General features: G+C 47.3%; 1 protein-coding gene and 1 non-coding gene across 7 annotated transcripts in view; both read left to right on the plus strand.

The window, feature by feature from the left end:
- The first annotated feature begins 2,232 nt into the window (after nt 1–2,232).
- The window catches only part of CKAP5 (cytoskeleton associated protein 5), a 41,291-nt gene continuing 24,794 nt past the window's right edge, over nt 2,233–18,729 (plus strand). For 5 of the 6 annotated variants that reach the window (XM_072118764.1, XM_072118766.1, XM_072118767.1 and 2 more), the window contains exons 1-3: nt 2,233–2,391; nt 16,968–17,058; nt 18,186–18,379. In XM_072118764.1, coding sequence (XP_071974865.1) covers nt 17,002–17,058; nt 18,186–18,379 — 251 coding nt within the window. In that variant the 5' untranslated portion in view covers nt 2,233–2,391; nt 16,968–17,001. Of the gene's footprint in view, nt 2,392–7,617; nt 7,737–16,967; nt 17,059–18,185; nt 18,380–18,729 lie in introns of those variants that run through there. The other variant, XM_072118765.1, reaches the window with a different exon arrangement.
- LOC140071475 (small nucleolar RNA SNORD67) lies at nt 17,771–17,878 on the plus strand. Its single transcript, XR_011849170.1, has one exon. It is a non-coding gene; the product is annotated as a small nucleolar RNA SNORD67 (small nucleolar RNA).

Here is an 18,729-nt window from a genome sequence, read left to right on the forward strand (position 1 = left end):
CAGTCTATGAGGATGAGAGGGTGACACAAGAGCTTACAGTCTATGAGGATGAGGGGGTGACACAAGAGCTTACAGTCTATGAGGATGAGGGGGTGACACAAGAGCTTACAGTCTATGAGGATGAGGGAGAGACACAAGAGCTTACAGTCTATGAGGATGAGGGAGAGACACAAGAGCTTACAGTCTATGAGGATGAGGGGGGACACAAGAGCTTACAGTCTATGAGGATGAGGGGGTGACACAAGAGCTTACAGTCTATGAGGATGAGGGGGTGACACAAGAGCTTACAGTCTATGAGGATGAGGGGGTGACACAAGAGCTTACAGTCTATGAGGATGAGGGAGTGACACAAGAGCTTACAGTCTATGAGGATGAGGGGGGTGACACAAGAGCTTACAGTCTATGAGGATGAGGGGTGACACAAGAGCTTACAGTCTATGAGGATGAGGGGGTGACACAAGAGCTTACAGTCTATGAGGATGATGGGGTGACACAAGAGCTTACAGTCTATGAGGATGAGGGGGTGACACAAGAGCTTACAGTCTATGAGGATGAGGGGGTGACACAAGAGCTTACAGTCTATGAGGATGAGGGGGACACAAGAGCTTACAGTCTATGAGGATGAGGGGGTGACACAAGAGCTTACAGTCTATGAGGATGAGGGGGACACAAGAGCTTACAGTCTATGAGGATGAGGGGGTGACACAAGAGCTTACAGTCTATGAGGATGAGGGGGTGACACAAGAGCTTACAGTCTATGAGGATGAGGGGGTGACACAAGAGCTTACAGTCTATAAGGATGAGAGGGTAACACAAGAGCTTACAGTCTATGAGGATGAGGGGGGACACAAGAGCTTACAGTCTATGAGGATGAGGGGGTGACACAAGAGCTTACAGTCTATGAGGATGAGGGGGTAACACAAGAGCTTACAGTCTATGAGGATGAGAGGGTAACACAAGAGCTTACAGTCTATGAGGATGAGGGAGAGACACAAGAGCTTACAGTCTATGAGGATGATGGGTGACACAAGAGCTTACAGTCTATGAGGATGAGAGGGTAACACAAGAGCTTACAGTCTATGAGGATGAGGGGGTGACACAAGAGTTTACAGCCTATGAGAATGAGGGGGGACACAAGAGCTTACAGTCTATGAGGATGAGGAAGTGACACAAGAGCTTAAAGTCTATGAGGATGAGGGGGTGACACAAGAGCTTACAGTCTATGAGGATGAGGGAGGACACAAGAGCTTACAGTCTATGAGGATGAGGGTGGCACAAGAGCTTACAGTCTATGAGGATGAGGGGGTGACACAAGAGCTTACAGTCTATGAGGATGAGGGAGGACACAAGAGCTTACAGTCTATGAGGATGAGGGGGTGACACAAGAGCTTACAGTCTATGAGGATGAGGGTGACACAAGAGCTTACAGTCTATGAGGATGAGGGGTGACACAAGAGCTTACAGTCTATGAGGATGAGGGTGGCACAAGAGCTCACAGTCTATGAGGATGAGGGGGTGACACAAGAGCTTACAGTCTATGAGGATGAGGGGGTGACACAAGAGCTTACAGTCTATGAGGATGAGGGGGGACACAAGAGCTTACAGTCTATGAGGATGAGGGGGTGACACAAGAGCTTACAGTCTATGAGGATGAGAGGGTAACACAAGCTCAGAGCACAGGGGGCGGGGCTCGGGTCGATCGTATATGCGTTTCCCGAGAAACGCATGCGATTGATAACCTGATCGCATGAGTTTCTCTTGAAATGCATATGCGATCGCCCCCGAGCTCCGCCCCCTGTGCACTAGCGGAACTTGTGAACGTGCCCTTATAGATTTACTTTCAATTTTGGTGAGACAAATATAGTAGAGGGGGCGGGGATCATCATTTTGTTTTTTCACCTCAGGCAGCAAAATGGCCAGAATCGGCCCTGATCGCGGCAGGAGCAATGCCATGTGTGAACGCAGCCTTGTGTGCAATGCATTTTTATGCATCCCCCATACACTTGCTTGAAAAACGTGTAAGAAATTTTATCTGAAGACCTAACCAAGGTTCAGTGTGCTAAATCTGACAGGGCCCTCATTTTTGCACCATAAAAAAACGCAGGTGTGAAAAGAGCCCTAGCTCTGGAGAGCTCTGGAAAAGTGCCCCTCCTCGCACACCCGCGGCCTGACCGGCCTGACTGACTCAGCCGAGCGCGCCACAGCAACCCAACACCCAGCTCCGCCCACCGCATTCAAACCGCCCAATCAGGCTGCGGCCGCTGCTGTCGCGCTGTGAACCAATCAGGTTTAAGGATACTGCGCAGTGAAGACAGTTCAAACGGGCAGCCCAAACGGCGGAGGAATCGGGGAGCCCCGGTGTGTGCCGGGAATATCGCGGCGAGGAAACAGGTCAGGGGCTGCTCGTGACTCAGCACCGGTGTGTGGGGGCGGGATCTGGCCCGGACATGGCCTACACAGGGTGGGCTGCAGTGGTAATGGGGGTATGAAGGGGAGAGGGGCTGCTCTGTGGGATCTGCCGGGGGTGAGATGGATGACACTGACATTCCTATGGGGATCTCCTATGTGCTGGATCTGCTCATCCTTGGTCCTAAACCTGCAATGTTTAGGACCAATATTTACTAATTCTAATCACAAAAAACTCAAAATATTTGGCAATTCTTGACTTTATTTGTATTGTTGGTATAAAGGCTGTTACCTGTATATTATATGCTGAAGAGCCGTATGGTATATGCTGTGATTTGTGGTGTTTCCTGTATGTTATAGAGCAGGAGGAGCTGAGCAGATTGTACATAGTGTCCTATCTGCAGGCAGCATGTTATAGAGCAGGAGGAGCTGTGCAGATATCAGCCAGGGAGGTCAATCACTGATGAGGCTGATTGCTGAATCTCATAGGAAGAACCCAGGTGTAAATAAGTGACTAGTTATACTGAATCTCTGTCCATAATTGTACACGGATCTGCTCAGCTCCTCATGCTCTATAATGTGCTACTTGCAGATCCTTTTAATGTGTTTTAATCTGCTTGAGTAACTTGTTGACTGTTTCCAATGGCAACTAAAACTGATCTTGATTATAGAGTATAATGCAGGTTATTTGGTGTCGGTATAAGCAAAGCCCCTGCCTATAGTGGCCCTGGACACTGCACCCACCTATTATGAATCAGAGGGGGTCAGGTTGTCCTTGCCCTGTTGACCCAGTGCATATTTGCCATTCTCCCCGATGCTGCTGTACAGTGTGTGCTCAGGGCTATAGACGCCTGCTCCCAGGAGTCCTCGTGTCCTGGATGTGTTGCTGTGCAAACTTTACATTGTGACTGAACAAATGTCGTCCTGCACCCGCTGTGGTTCTACCTGTTCCTTAAAGGAATGCACCATGTGTTATAACTATTGCATAGATATTGATATTTGCTTTCCAGGGATGAGGGGGTGTATCTGGGATCGTTGGTCTAGCCTGGTTAATAATATAACTTGTGGGCCTAACTTAAAGGGTTATTTCCATCTGGGCATTTTAATTTAAAGGGGTTATCCGGGTTTTAAAAATTACTAAGGGCCGGGCTGGGGTGGGCTATTTAAAAATAATAAACATCTACTTACCTCGTCCTGCGCTGCTGATGTCCCCAGCCGCGGTCCGTCTCCTTCACACAGGTACATTTTTTTTAATGACATCCAATTGAAGAAATGTTTATATGGCAGATTAACCCCTTTCCGACATGTGACATAATACAGTAGTATGGCAGTATGTGATAGGTTTGTTACCTAGGGTTAAAGTACCCTAGGGAGTCTGAAAAATAGTACAAATAAAAAAAGCTTTTAAAAAAAACACAACTCAAATCACCCCCTTTCCCTAGAACTGATATAAACAGTAAAAATCATAAACGAATTAGGTATCGACGCGTCTGAAAATGCCCGATCTATCAAAACTAACATCATAAGAGAAAATGGCGCCCAAAGTCGAAAATGGCATTTTTTGCCATTTAAAAAAAGACATTTTATAGAAAGTGATCAAAAGGTCGTATAGTCCCAAAAATAACATTGTAAACGTCATTAAAAGACGCAAAAAACACCTCCCAAAGCATAAAAAAGTTATTAGCGCCAGTAGATGGTAAAATCCAAAAAAAAAATTTTGTACAGTGTTTTTTTTTTTTTTTTTTTTGTAAATGTATGAAAACATCATAAAACCTATACAAATTTGGTATCCCCTGTAATCGTACCGACCCAAAGAATCTGGGGCATACAGTGCAATCCCTAAAATCCAAGCCCACAAGAATATGGTGCAATCCCTAAAATCCAAGCCCACAAGAATATGGTACAAATGCGTTTTCACTGCATTTGGAATTTTTTCCCAGTACACGGCATGGAATATTAAATACCACCATTTTGAAGTGTAATTTGTTGCTCAGAAAAACCATAACACGGCTGTGTACGTGGAAAAATTAAAAGACATAGATTTTTTAAGGTGCGGAGTAAAAAATGGAAACGCAAAAAAGAAAAAGGGCTGCGGCGGGAAGGGGTTAAAGGGAACCCGTCATCTCTATTTTCTCAAATACAGGTAGTGACAGGTTCCTATAGAGCTATAGTTACTATCTGACACCCTGCTTGTAGCTAAAAATTATTCCCCTGAGATTCCCATATATTCAACTTTTTATAGTTTTACCTGGCAACTAAGCATGGCTATAGCGAGTCCAGGTGGGCGTGGCCTCCTCGGGCTGAGTCCAGCAGCTTCTCTCCATCCCTATTGCTGTATGCTGCTATAATGTCATGTGACCAGGGTGACATCATCACAGGTCCTATCGCTTTTGTAGAGTTAGGAACTTTACACTAAGCATGTATGTCATGAAATCACAGCAGCCTGCATGGAGAGGAGTAGAAGTCCATGGAGGCTGCTGTGATTGTTTTATGTGATCAGATATGTACATGGGGTTTAGTTTGCTAATATTAAGTAGCTTAAGGACCTTTGATGTCACCCTGGTCACTTGCCATTAGGCCACACCCCCTCGACTCGCTCCAAAGCTGCATATATACCAGGCAAGATTATAACTCAAACTACTTTAGCTACAAGCAGGGTGGCAGAAACTTACTAGGGCTCTATAGGAACCTGCCTCTACCTGTATTTGTGAAAATGGTGGTGACGGGTTCCCTTTAATGAATTTGGATGTGAGTGCCCAGATGAGAATACCCTTTTAAACTTAACCCTAAAGAGGACCTGTCATCTAAATTTTCGGCACTAGGAGCTGCTTACTAAAGTTACCAAGTCAAACGCCGCAGTGTTAGAGCGATAGCGTTACCGGAAACCTCCGGTAACGCTATCAAACACTGCGGCGGAGTACAATGTAATCATCGGACAGCTCGCAAAGCTGTCCGATGTATTCATGAGGGGGCGGTCCGAGGCGCTGCCTCTTCCCCGGGCCACCCCGCTCGCTCCATAGGCCGGCAGTGACTGCCGCGCGATAGGCGGCAGTCACCGCCCCTAGCCACGCCCCAACCCCGCCACCTCATGAATTTGTCGGACAGCTTTGCGAGCCGTCCGACAATTACATTTGTACCCCGCCGCAGTGTTTGATAGCGTTACCGGAGGTTTCCGGTAACGCTATCACTCTAACACTGCGACGTTTGACCAAGCACTAGGAGCTGCTTACTTTAGTAAGCAGCTCCTAGTGCCGATAAATTGGGTGACAAATTGGGTCCTCTTCAAACGTTAGAGGGGTTGTCCATTTTCGGAAAATAATTGTATATGTCATTCTATTGGCTTTATTGTTTACTTGCTGTGGCTAAGAATCGGTCCCTGGTCATGTGATGTCATGTAATGGTTCATATCCACAGGAAGTAAACCATGAAGCTTCCTATAAATTGCAAGCAAGCCGAGATCTAGAAAATGGTGTGGAATTGATACAGAAAGTATAATGGACATTTGTAAAACTTAAAAGTTACACGAACTATGAATTATTTGTTGAAACTTGACAACCACTCTTAAAGGGGTTGTGGGATTGGGGTCTGATCACTGGAATGAGGGTCTTTTTATATGTATAGTAGTTGGATGTCCTGCAGTAGGATCGGCACCGTACATACATGTATAGGGACTGTGCTGGACAGTGCAGCCATGTAACCGATCAATGAGATTTCCCTGGTCTGTGACATGGAAGCAACTAGTTAGTGGGAGGGGAGGAGAGAGTTGTCACTTCAATACTACAAAGTTACCATTAGGAATCTACCTATTAAAGGGAACCTGTCACCACATTTTCACTAATACAGCTAGTGACACATTCCCATAGAACCCTAACTGACACCCTTCTAGCTAAAAACTGTTTCCCTTACATCCACATAAATTCTATATAATTTTACTTGGTATCCAGGATATCTATAGCAAGTTGAGGCCTACTCTAGCCGACATCATTGCAGGTTCCTTAGCCTCCTAGAATTAGCTAACTGTACACCTTGCATATATCTGATCAATGAAAAGATAGCAAGCCTGCATGGAGAGAAGTCCCCGCAGGCTGCTGTGATTTAATAAGATATATGCTTTGTGTACTGTTTGCTAATATTAGGAGGCTAAAGATGCTATTAGAGCAGTATTTCCCACCACCGGTTTTGGGCTGCTGTCTGTCTTCTCTTCCTTCATTTGCACATGAATGCGCTGCTCTATTGCCAGTGCGTGTAATGTCTTCATAATGTGTCTCCTGACAATGGAGCCTTGCACTAATGTAGAAGAGAAGACTGCTGGGGAACAACAAGGAAGGTGAGTATTGGATTTTTTAAGGGGACATTGGAAGGAGAGTGATGTGAGGGACATGGCCTGGCCCCCGCAGGGTTTTGGAACATTTGTGCTTTCCCATTGCCCACCTGACACTTCCTGTAATGTGCCTACCCCTTCCCTGGTACATCCTAAGGTGATGTGTTTGGGCACTGCCCCCCTCCCTGGCGCATCCTCCGGCTCTGGTGTGTGTGATGGCACTGCTCCCCTCCCTGGCGCATCCTCCGGCTCTGGTGTGTGTGTGTTGGCACTGCCCCCTCCCTGGCGCATCCTCCGGCTCTGGTGTGTGTGTGTTGGCACTGCCCCCTCCCTGGCGCATCCTCCGGCTCTGGTGTGTGTGATGGCACTGCCCCCTCCCTGGCGCATCCTCCGGCTCTGGTGTGTGTGATGGCACTGCCCCCCTCCCTGGCGCATCCTCCGGCTCTGGTGTGTGTGATGGCACTGCCCCCCTCCCTGGCGCATCCTCCGGCTCGTGTGTGTGATGGCACTGCCCCCCTCCCTGGCGCATCCTCCGGCTCGTGTGTGTGATGGCACTGCCCCCCTCCCTGGCGCATCCTCCGGCTCGTGTGTGTGTGTGTGTGTTTGGGCACTGCCCCCCTCCTTGGCGCATTCTCCGGCTCTGGTGTGTGTGTGTTGGCACTGCCCCCTCCCTGGCGCATTCTCCGGCTCTGGTGTGTGTGTGTGATGGCACTGCCCCCCTCCCTGGCGCATCCTCCGGCTCTGATGTGTGTGTTTGGGCACTGCCTCCCTCCTTGGCGCATCCTCCGGCAGTCACGTGTGCCATGGCGGGTGGGTGTGCCGGGCAGTGTTAGCAGCGGGCGGGAGCTGGTGCTGAGGCAGGCGCCGCGCGGCTGTCATTGGCTCCGGCTGGCGGAAGGGGCGGGGCCCCGTGTCCAGACCGTGACATCATTGGCTGCGCCGCTCCGTGGTCTCCGGGAGATGCCGCCGCCGAGCCCTTTGTGAGAGGCGTCTCCAGCCCCGGGCGGAGGTAACGGGGGCCTGTACCGGCAGCGGCCCTGCCCGTACTGGGTGGTGTAGTGTTTAAGTGCTGCAGGATGGGGGTGCTGCACGCCCCGTGTAATACACTGCTCCGGAGCCTCAGCTGTGCAGTGTCTCCCATCCACCTACTCGGCTGCAGCTTACAGTACAGGGGCGTCTGGGGAAACGGCGCGGATTAGTCCATGAAGTTGCCTATACATGATGGCTATAGACAGGTGCCAGTATAGGCCCCCAGCATATACATGGCATGATGTATTATAGCTCCACAGACACATAGCTGGCATTATGTGTGGCCCTCCCCTTCCAGCTGGGCCACAAAAAAACTGCAAGGGGCTCTTGTGCATGTGACTGACCTAAAGGGAACCTGTCACCAGCATTAAACCACCAAATCTTCAACGGCATGGGAAAATGTGCAGAAAGGAGTTGTATTTTGTCTGAGAGCAGTCAAATTTTAGAGGCTGCACAGGGAGAATCACTACAGTCTCTATGTATAGACTCCTGGACCTGGAACTGGACCCTTCTCTGCAGCTCACATTCCCAACTATGTATGTACCTGCCTGTATCTCTGGTGCTCCCAGGATCTGAAAGAGGAGATTCTAAATTCTATATTTGGTATGACACCCCCACCATTTTTCTAGGTATGAAGATGTTGGCATCTGCTTTAACACTCCCCCTGCAACCTCTAAAATTGACTCCTCTCTGACAAAATGACACTTCTGTGCTCATTGTCACATACATGTCTTCAAATATGGTGTGCGTGTTTTGCTAGAGATATAGAATTCCCCCTTTGGTGCCAAATATCTCTAAAGGACACTTTATCCCCTACCAGAGGGGGGAGGTGGTATAATGGGGTAAAATCTGGTGACAGGTTCCCTTTTCAAAGGAGAACACTTGCCTTTCTTAAGAAGTCTTTATATTGTATTGCATTACCCATAATATAACTTGTGGCATCTTTTCATAAGGGTTTTTTCCCCTAATTTCATGGTTACCTTATAGGGAGGGGGTTATCCCTTGATTTAGATGACCAGTAGGTGCTGCCATGTTTGGGAGGTGTAGTGATACCAGGAGGAGTAACAGGAAAATCCCTTTACAGTTATTAGAGGCCAGTTTTCAGGTTTGCCTGTCTTCCCATCACTATACCCCAATAATTCACCACCTCTACAACTCTCCAAAAGTGTTAGCGTCCACATAAAATATTATAGAACACTCTCGCTGCCAGGAATATCTTGTGTTCTGCATCTTAAAGAATAATTTTTTTCCCTTCATTATTTATTGACAAGTAGAACAGGAAATAAGACTTTAAAGCCTCCAGGTCTGAGCATTAGAAACCACCACCCCCCAGGTAGTGCTGTGTATATACTGCTGATGGGGTATATGGAGCTGTCCTTACATGTACCTGTAGTGCTGTGTATATACTGCTGATGGGGTGTACGGAGCCGTCCTTACATGTACCTGTAGTGCTGTGTATATACTGCTGATGGGGTGTACGGAGCCGTCCTTACATGTACCTGTAGTACTGTGTATATACTGCTGATGGGGTGTACGGAGCCGTCCTTACATGTACCTGTAGTGCTGTGTATATACTGCTGATGGGGGGTGTACGGAGCCGTCCTTACATGTACCTGTAGTGCTGTGTATATACCGCTGATGGGGGGGGGGGTGTACGGAGCCGTCCTTACATGTACCTGTAGTACTGTGTATATACCGCTGATGGGGGGGGGGGGGGGGTGTACGGAGCCGTCCTTACATGTACCTGTAGTGCTATGTATATACCGCTGATGGGGTGTACGGAGCCGTCCTTACATGTACCTGTAGTACTGTGTATATACCGCTGATGGGGGGTGTACGGAGCCGTCCTTACATGTACCTGTAGTACTGTGTATATACCGCTGATGAGATGTATGGAGCCGTCCTTACATGTACCTGTAGTGCTGTGTATATACTGCTGATGGGGTGTACGGAGCCGTCCTTACATGTACCTGTAGTACTGTGTATATACTGCTGATGGGGGGTGTACGGAGCCGTCCTTACATGTACCTGTAGTGCTGTGTATATACCGCTGATGAGATGTACGGAGCCGTCCTTACATGTACCTGTAGTGCTGTGTATATACTGCTGATGGGGGGGTGTACAGAGCCGTCCTTACATGTACCTGTAGTACTGTGTATATACTGCTGATGGGGTATATGGAGCCGTCCTTACATGTGCCTGTAGTGCTGTGTATATACTGCTGATGGGGGGTGTACGGAGCCGTCCTTACATGTACCTGTAGTACTGTGTATATACTGCTGATGAGATGTATGGAGCCGTCCTTACATGTACCTGTAGTGCTGTGTATATACCGCTGATGAGATGTATGGAGCCGTCCTTACATGTACCTGTAGTGCTGTGTATATACCGCTGATGAGATGTATGGAGCCGTCCTTACATGTACCTGTAGTGCTGTGTATATACTGCTGATGAGATGTACAGAGCCGCCCTTACATGTACCTGTAGTGCTGTGTATATACCGCTGATGAGATGTATGGAGCCGTCCTTACATGTACCTGTAGTGCTGTGTATATACCGCTGATGAGATGTATGGAGCTGTCCTTACATGTACCTGTAGTGCTGTGTATATACTGCTGATGGGGTATATGGAGCTGTCCTTACGTGTACCTGTAGTGCTGTGTATATACCGCTGATGAGATGTATGGAGCCGTCCTTACATGTACCTGTAGTGCTGTGTATATACTGCTGATGAGATGTACGGAGCCGTCCTTACATGTACCTGTAGTACTGTGTATATACTGCTGATGGGGGGGGTGTACGGAGCCGTCCTTACATGTACCTGTAGTGCTGTGTATATACCGCTGATGAGATGTAAGGAGCCGTCCTTACATGTACCTGTAGTGCTGTGTATATACCGCTGATGAGATGTACAGAGCCGCCCTTACATGTACCTGTAGTGCTGTGTATATACTGCTGATGGGGTATATGGAGCTGTCCTTACATGTACCTGTAGTACTGTGTATATACTGCTGATGGGGTATACGGAGCCGTCCTTACATGTACCTGTAGTGCTGTGTATATACTGCTGATGGGGTATATGGAGCTGTCCTTACATGTACCTGTAGTGCTGTGTATATACTGCTGATGGGGTGTACGGAGCCGTCCTTACATGTACCTGTAGTACTGTGTATATACTGCTGATGAGATGTACGGAGCCGTCCTTACATGTACCTGTAGTACTGTGTATATACTGCTGATGGGGGGTGTACGGAGCCGTCCTTACATGTACCTGTAGTGCTGTGTATATACCGCTGATGAGATGTACGGAGCCGTCCTTACATGTACCTGTAGTGCTGTGTATATACTGCTGATGGGGTATACGGAGCCGTCCTTACATGTACCTGTAGTGCTGTGTATATATCGCTGATGAGATGTATGGAGCCGTCCTTACATGTACCTGTAGTGCTGTGTATATACCGCTGATGGGGGAGGGTGTACGGAGCCGTCCTTACATGTACCTGTAGTGCTGTGTATATACCGCTGATGAGATGTACGGAGCCGTCCTTACATGTACCTGTAGTGCTGTGTATATACTGCTGATGGGGGGGGGGGGGTGTACGGAGCCGTCCTTACATGTACCTGTAGTGCTGTGTATATACCGCTGATGAGATGTAAGGAGCCGTCCTTACATGTACCTGTAGTGCTGTGTATATACCGCTGATGAGATGTACAGAGCCGCCCTTACATGTACCTGTAGTGCTGTGTATATACTGCTGATGAGATGTACAGAGCCGCCCTTACATGTACCTGTAGTGCTGTGTATATACTGCTGATGGGGTATATGGAGCTGTCCTTACATGTACCTGTAGTACTGTGTATATACTGCTGATGGGGTATACGGAGCCGTCCTTACATGTACCTGTAGTGCTGTGTATATACTGCTGATGGGGGGGGGTGTACGGAGCCGTCCTTACATGTACCTGTAGTGCTGTGTATATACTGCTGATGAGATGTACGGAGCCGTCCTTACATGTACCTGTAGTGCTGTGTATATACTGCTGATGGGGTATATGGAGCTGTCCTTACATGTACCTGTAGTGCTGTGTATATACCGCTGATGAGATGTACGGAGCCGTCCTTACATGTACCTGTAGTACTGTGTATATACTGCTGATGGGGTATATGGAGCTGTCCTTACATGTACCTGTAGTGCTGTGTATATACTGCTGATGAGATGTACGGAGCCGTCCTTACATGTACCTGTAGTACTGTGTATATACCGCTGATGAGATGTACGGAGCCGTCCTTACATGTACCTGTAGTGCTGTGTATATACTGCTGATGGGGTATATGGAGCCGTCCTTACATGTACCTGTAGTGCTGTGTATATACCGCTGATGAGATGTACGGAGCCGTCCTTACATGTACCTGTAGTGCTGTGTATATACTGCTGATGGGGTATATGGAGCTGTCCTTACATGTACCTGTAGTGCTGTGTATATACCGCTGATGGGGTGTACGGAGCCGTCCTTACATGTACCTGTAGTGCTGTGTATATACTGCTGATGGGGTGTACGGAGCCGTCCTTACATGTACCTGTAGTGCTGTGTATATACTGCTGATGGGGTGTACGGAGCCGTCCTTACATGTACCTGTAGTACTGTGTATATACTGCTGATGGGGTGTACGGAGCCGTCCTTACATGTACCTGTAGTGCTGTGTATATATCGCTGATGAGATGTACGGAGCCGTCCTTACATGTACCTGTAGTGCTGTGTATATACTGCTGATGAGATGTACGGAGCCGTCCTTACATGTACCTGTAGTGCTGTGTATATATCGCTGATGAGATGTACGGAGCCGTCCTTACATGTACCTGTAGTGCTGTGTATATACTGCTGATGGGGGGGTGTACGGAGCCGTCCTTACATGTACCTGTAGTGCTGTGTATATACTGCTGATGGGGGGGTGTACGGAGCCGTCCTTACATGTACCTGTAGTACTGTGTATATACTGCTGATGGGGGGTGTACGGAGCCGTCCTTACATGTACCTGTAGTGCTGTGTATATACTGCTGATGGGGGGTGTACGGAGCCGTCCTTACATGTACCTGTAGTGCTGTGTATATACTGCTGATGGGGGGTGTACGGAGCCGTCCTTACATGTACCTGTAGTACTGTGTATATACTGCTGATGGGGGGTGTACGGAGCCGTCCTTACATGTACCTGTAGTGCTGTGTATATACCGCTGATGAGATGTACGGAGCCGTCCTTACATGTACCTGTAGTGCTGTGTATATATCGCTGATGAGATGTACGGAGCCGTCCTTACATGTACCTGTAGTGCTGTGTATATACTGCTGATGAGATGTATGGAGCCGTCCTTACATGTACCTGTAGTACTGTGTATATACTGCTGATGGGGGGTGTACGGAGCCGTCCTTACATGTACCTGTAGTGCTGTGTATATACCGCTGATGAGATGTACGGAGCCGTCCTTACATGTACCTGTAGTGCTGTGTATATACCGCTGATGAGATGTATGGAGCCGTCCTTACATGTACCTGTAGTGCTGTGTATATACTGCTGATGGGGTATATGGAGCCGTCCTTACATGTACCTGTAGTGCTGTGTATATACCGCTGATGGGGGGGGGGGGTGTACGGAGCCGTCCTTACATGTACCTGTAGTACTGTGTATATACTGCTGATGGGGGGGGTGTACGGAGCCGTCCTTACATGTACCTGTAGTGCTGTGTATATACCGCTGATGAGATGTACAGAGCCGTCCTTACATGTACCTGTAGTACTGTGTATATACTGCTGATGAGATGTACAGAGCCGTCCTTACATGTACCTGTAGTGCTGTGTATATACTGCTGATGGGGTATATGGAGCCGTCCTTACATGTACCTGTAGTGCTGTGTATATACCGCTGATGGGGGGGGGGGGTGTACGGAGCCGTCCTTACATGTACCTGTAGTACTGTGTATATACTGCTGATGGGGGGGGTGTACGGAGCCGTCCTTACATGTACCTGTAGTGCTGTGTATATACCGCTGATGAGATGTACAGAGCCGTCCTTACATGTACCTGTAGTACTGTGTATATACCGCTGATGAGATGTACAGAGCCGTCCTTACATGTACCTGTAGTGCTGTGTATATACTGCTGATGAGATGTACAGAGCCGTCCTTACATGTACCTGTAGTGCTGTGTATATACTGCTGATGGGGGGGTGTACGGAGCTCTGGAATATAACCTATATATGAAGTGATGGGACCTATATGGTGCAGTGAGATGGGATCTGCTTCAGATTCCCGATGATGGATTTCCTTCATGGTTTTGTCAGATATGTAAGCGCCCATTAGTCTTCATTCAAGGTGGTGACAAATGGCACCTGGTTGTCCTGCTGTTACTTGTGGCGCCTGTGATCTCCTTTGATGTCACCTGTGTCGGCTTGGCTCCCATTGTCTGTGACAACCTCAGGTGCTCTGGGCCTGTTACAGGAATAGGGCTGGTAGTTGGATGGCTGTCTCCATGTGAAGACGTTCTGCAGGGAGTAGTGTGTATGTGAGCGGATCTCCTGGGGGCGCAGGTAATGGGCGCTCAGAACCTTGTTACTGATATTAATAGGTGTGTAGTCCTGTATGACGGCACGTCACTTACTGATTTGTTTCATTGTTGAATCTGAGTCTCCTTTAGCTTTCAGCTTTTGCATTGATGAAAAACAATGGATATAACACTGGCAGTAATTGACCTTTTGCGGGTTTAAGTCCAATGACCTGTGCCCTGGTTGGCTGTGTGCAGTGTTTGTAGCGTCTGGATGAACCAATTGAAGAGCAAAGCTGATGTATAACCTACCGTTAAAATCGAGGATGTATAAACCAGGGACACTTATTCATAGATCCGGGCATCGGGACTGTGGTGATCTTCTTATACTTGTTGTTCATGATCTCCTTTCTTCTCAAATCAACTTTTACAATTATCCTAAAGGGCTCTGGGGAACATTACCAGAGCCCTTCCTTGCTGTAGCTTCACAGGTTGTAACACTAAGGAGCGTTTAAGGAGATTTTGCAGATGTTGACCTGGGTGGGACTAGAACTCAGGACTTCAGCGCTGCACAGAGTTTGTATGTTCTCTCTGTGCTTGTGTAGGTTTCTTCCGGGTCCTCCGGTTTCCTCCCACACTCCAAAACATACTGGTAGGTTGCTTAGATTGTGAGCCCCAAGGGGACAGTGACCAATTTGTAATGCTTTGTGCAGCGCTGCGTCATCTGTGTGCACTATATAAATTATTATTACTGGGGTAAAAGTGCTGTACGGAGGGGCTCTGTGTAACGCCCACTGAGCCCTTCAGGTTCATTAGCATAATATAAAGCGTAATATAAAGGAAGGAGGCCATGGATAACAAATATAAGATTACCACAGGCACGGTGCCTGGATCTGAGTGAGTGCCCCTGGTTTATAATACTTAATTTTATTGATTAATTTCCTTAAAGTCCTGTCCACCCTTGGGGCCCACTGGCCATGATTTTGCACGTTGAACTCACTTTACACCTGCATTGGAGCTTTTCATTGTAGGAGGCCGTAACAGAATTTTTTTTAAAAAAATGGAAGGTTTTAGATGGAGATGTGTCCCATGTAGAATCCGACTCGACTTGTATGAGAAAATGGTTTGTGAGCGACGCACCCAACGTTTCTCCAGTCTTGGCGGATTGCTTGGCTATAGGGGACCAGAGGGGGCCGCACTTCCTGCACATGTGGTTTTTAGTCTGGCTTTGAGGTAATGGATTTTTTTTCCAATCTTGGTTTCTCCTGACCACCGGGTTGGAAACTCTGCTGTGTGGAGTCTAAAATGAAGCTCAGAGAGATTCGGGAGAGTTAAAACTTCAGAACTTGCCTCTATGGGAGTTATGGCGACTGCATAAAATGGGTTATTCCCACCTTTCAGTAAATTGGGAAAAGGTGCAGTAATAAGTCTTAATGTCTAGATCCATCGGCAGGATGACTAGTCTTTCTAGTGCACGAATACATGTTGACAAGTGGCTTTCAGTAGACGCTGGTACCACACCCGCGGCCCGGCCTGTATAATTACACAGATAGTGGTCACGCTGGCTCTCCTGGCCCAGGACGTGCCAGCGTGTGCATTGTACTCATACGGGAACTGATTTCTGCCCATAGATTTTGGCACCACAAAACCTCAAGCTTATTTGTTATTGGGGAGGTTGGTGGAGAAACGCTAAAAGGGAATTAGGGAGTCATAAAGGGGGTTCTCCAACAAAACGAGCAGTGGGACCCCAACGGATCATAAGAACCTTGATCAGCAATCTCCGTTGGCTCCATAAAGATGAACTGGGCAGCATGTGCGTCCAGCTGCTCTGGGTATCTCTGGTTGCGACGGGGGTACATCTGACCCCATCACGAGCTGCCGTAACTTGCTTTGTGGGAAAACCCATTTAAATTAAAAAAAATTATAATTTTTAAAAAGTCCAGGCTCCTGTAGAATTCACTGGTGTCAAGCACATGAAAAATCTGCAGCGACAAGGTTTACAGCTACTGTATTTTACATCTATAGAAAATAAGTGACATGTAGCTGCAGATTCTGGCGCAAAATTAGACTTTTTTTTTTTTTTTTATTTATTATTTTTTTTCATATCCTACATGACCTTCTTCCCATTACAAACCATGCAAAGTTGTTTCAGAAAATGAATCTCTGCAGTCTGATCTGTAATCTCTTGTGGGTCACAGAGTCTCATGGAGGCTCGTATGGACTGGATCCAGTGGCTCCAGATCTGTGTTCAGCACTAGGAACAACACGTCGCATAGCTGTGCACCACAGAGAACATTCCCAGTTGTATGTTTCTGTGCTGATTACAAATGCGATTGTTACAAAGTTGAAGTCTCGCATCTCAAATCTATTTTTGAGACAGTTCGGGTCTTTTATGCTACATGACCTCCTTTCCATCGGAAGAACTTGCCCGTGATCCCATTTGTTGACGGAGGACGCAGCCTCAAAGATAATGTAGCAATAGATTGGGGGGATATCTGCTTTGTCATTAGGCATTTTTTTTGTTTTTGAAATGAAGTTAATAGTTATAGTTTAGAATAAATGATGGATAATAATGGCAATAGTCATATCCGTTGCAGTGAGCGGTTGTGTCCTGGCACCCGTCATGGTGTCCCCTTGGGTTTTGGTTCTATTTATTGACCCTTGTGGTTTCCTTGCAGATTTCTGAAGTGCTGACAGACGCAGGGAGTCATCATGGGGGACGACAGCGAGTGGATGAAGCTTCCTATAGACCAGAAATGTGAACACAAGGTGAGTGCTCTTTACATTGGATGTATACAGGAGCCGCCGGAGGTTCTGGTGATGACCCAGCATCTTGTATGTCACATGAATCCTGCTTCCTCAGTCTTATCGATAACTGGGGCGGGATTGATGCTTGGCTTCTATTTTTAGTTTGTTCCTTGAAGCAATGTGGTTCAGTCATCCGGTTTATTTCTGTTTTATCCATGGAGTGGCAAATCTGTCCGTTATAATGTATAGAAGATTAGTGTTCTCTGCTAGAACCCCTGTCAACTTCTAATCTAACAAAATGGAGACCCAAGCACGTTTTATATCTCCATCTCCTACTGTGCAGGAGCTCTGATATAGGGGTAGCCTAAAAGATCTTGTATTATAGACCAAGAGCGGTGTAATCATACCTTTTTGTGTATATTAGTAGCAGCAGAACTGTGAAAAGTCCGCTCTACAGCTGTTGTAGCACAGAGCAGAAAACTCTTAAGACTGAAACCTGCCCAGATCCCTAAGACCACAGTTGCTACCCTCTGCTTGGAGTAGGAGCTGTATCAGAATTTTGGTTTTGTGCTTCCTCAGCCCCGGCTTTGCTCTAAGTAACTGCTGTAACAGGTCACTCCAGATGGCAGGGTGAAGGACCTGCCGAGGACACACAAGGGCGCTACAAACCTGGATTAAAAGTGTGTTGTGCTGCTGCTACTTTGTCTCTGGATAACTTTAGTGGGAGTTGATGCTGGAGGATGATGAGTTGCACCCTGGGGTCTGCGGTGCTGTGTACTGTGGTACCCCCAGAGCCATTGTGGTGACACAACCATGTGCACAGGGGCCAGCTGACTCCACATCACTCCTACCACATGTCATTTCATGTGTATAGTACCTTATCAGCTGTGATAAATGGTTTGTCCAATTTAGATACTTTAGCTAGTCCTAGGTAGTGGTCGTGTGTGTGGTCTGCATTGTGGTTTATAGCCATTTATTGGGCCTTGCACATCGGATCTCAGCACTTGCTGAGGGAAGGGTAACCGTTTTTTAAAGGCTTGACCCATAAAAGTAAACTTGTGTGCAGGGTCCTTCATCCTTGTTTATAATCGGCTATTTATGGCAAATATATAGACTTCTCAAAAGCAATTCTGACCTTTTGTCGGTAGGTATGGAAAGCCAGGTTAAATGGTTACGAAGAAGCGTTGAAATTGTTCCAAAAGATTGTGGATGAGAAGAGCCCGGAATGGTCCAAGTATCTCGGCCTGATCAAGAAGTTTGTCACCGAGTCAAACGCTGTCGCCCAGCTAAAAGGCCTGGAGGCCGCTCTGGTGTATATAGAGAATGCACATGTCGCGGGAAAGTAAGTCAGAAATGTTTTATTTGCAATTCATGATGCCCACCTAATGTAACGTCTGGTTAATTTTTGTTTCCTACTATTGAGGCCGGATAAAATGGCATGTGACATGGTCTTGCATATCGCTTACTCCTACCATGTACTCAATGTGTACACCATGTACTATAGCTTCACAGGCTGTTATACTTTCACCCCACCCCCACCCTTTCCCTGTTACAATCTCATGGCACAGGCAGTTTCAACACAACGCATGGAGGGGCTCTGGTTACACCTCTAGGAGACCTTTAGACTCATTGGCATAACTTTTAAAAGTGGATTTTGGAGAGGGGCCATGGATAAGAAATATAAGATTATGG

The sequence above is a fragment of the Engystomops pustulosus genome, chromosome 7, assembly GCF_040894005.1.
Source record: "Engystomops pustulosus chromosome 7, aEngPut4.maternal, whole genome shotgun sequence".
Lineage (NCBI taxonomy): Eukaryota > Metazoa > Chordata > Amphibia > Anura > Leptodactylidae > Engystomops > Engystomops pustulosus.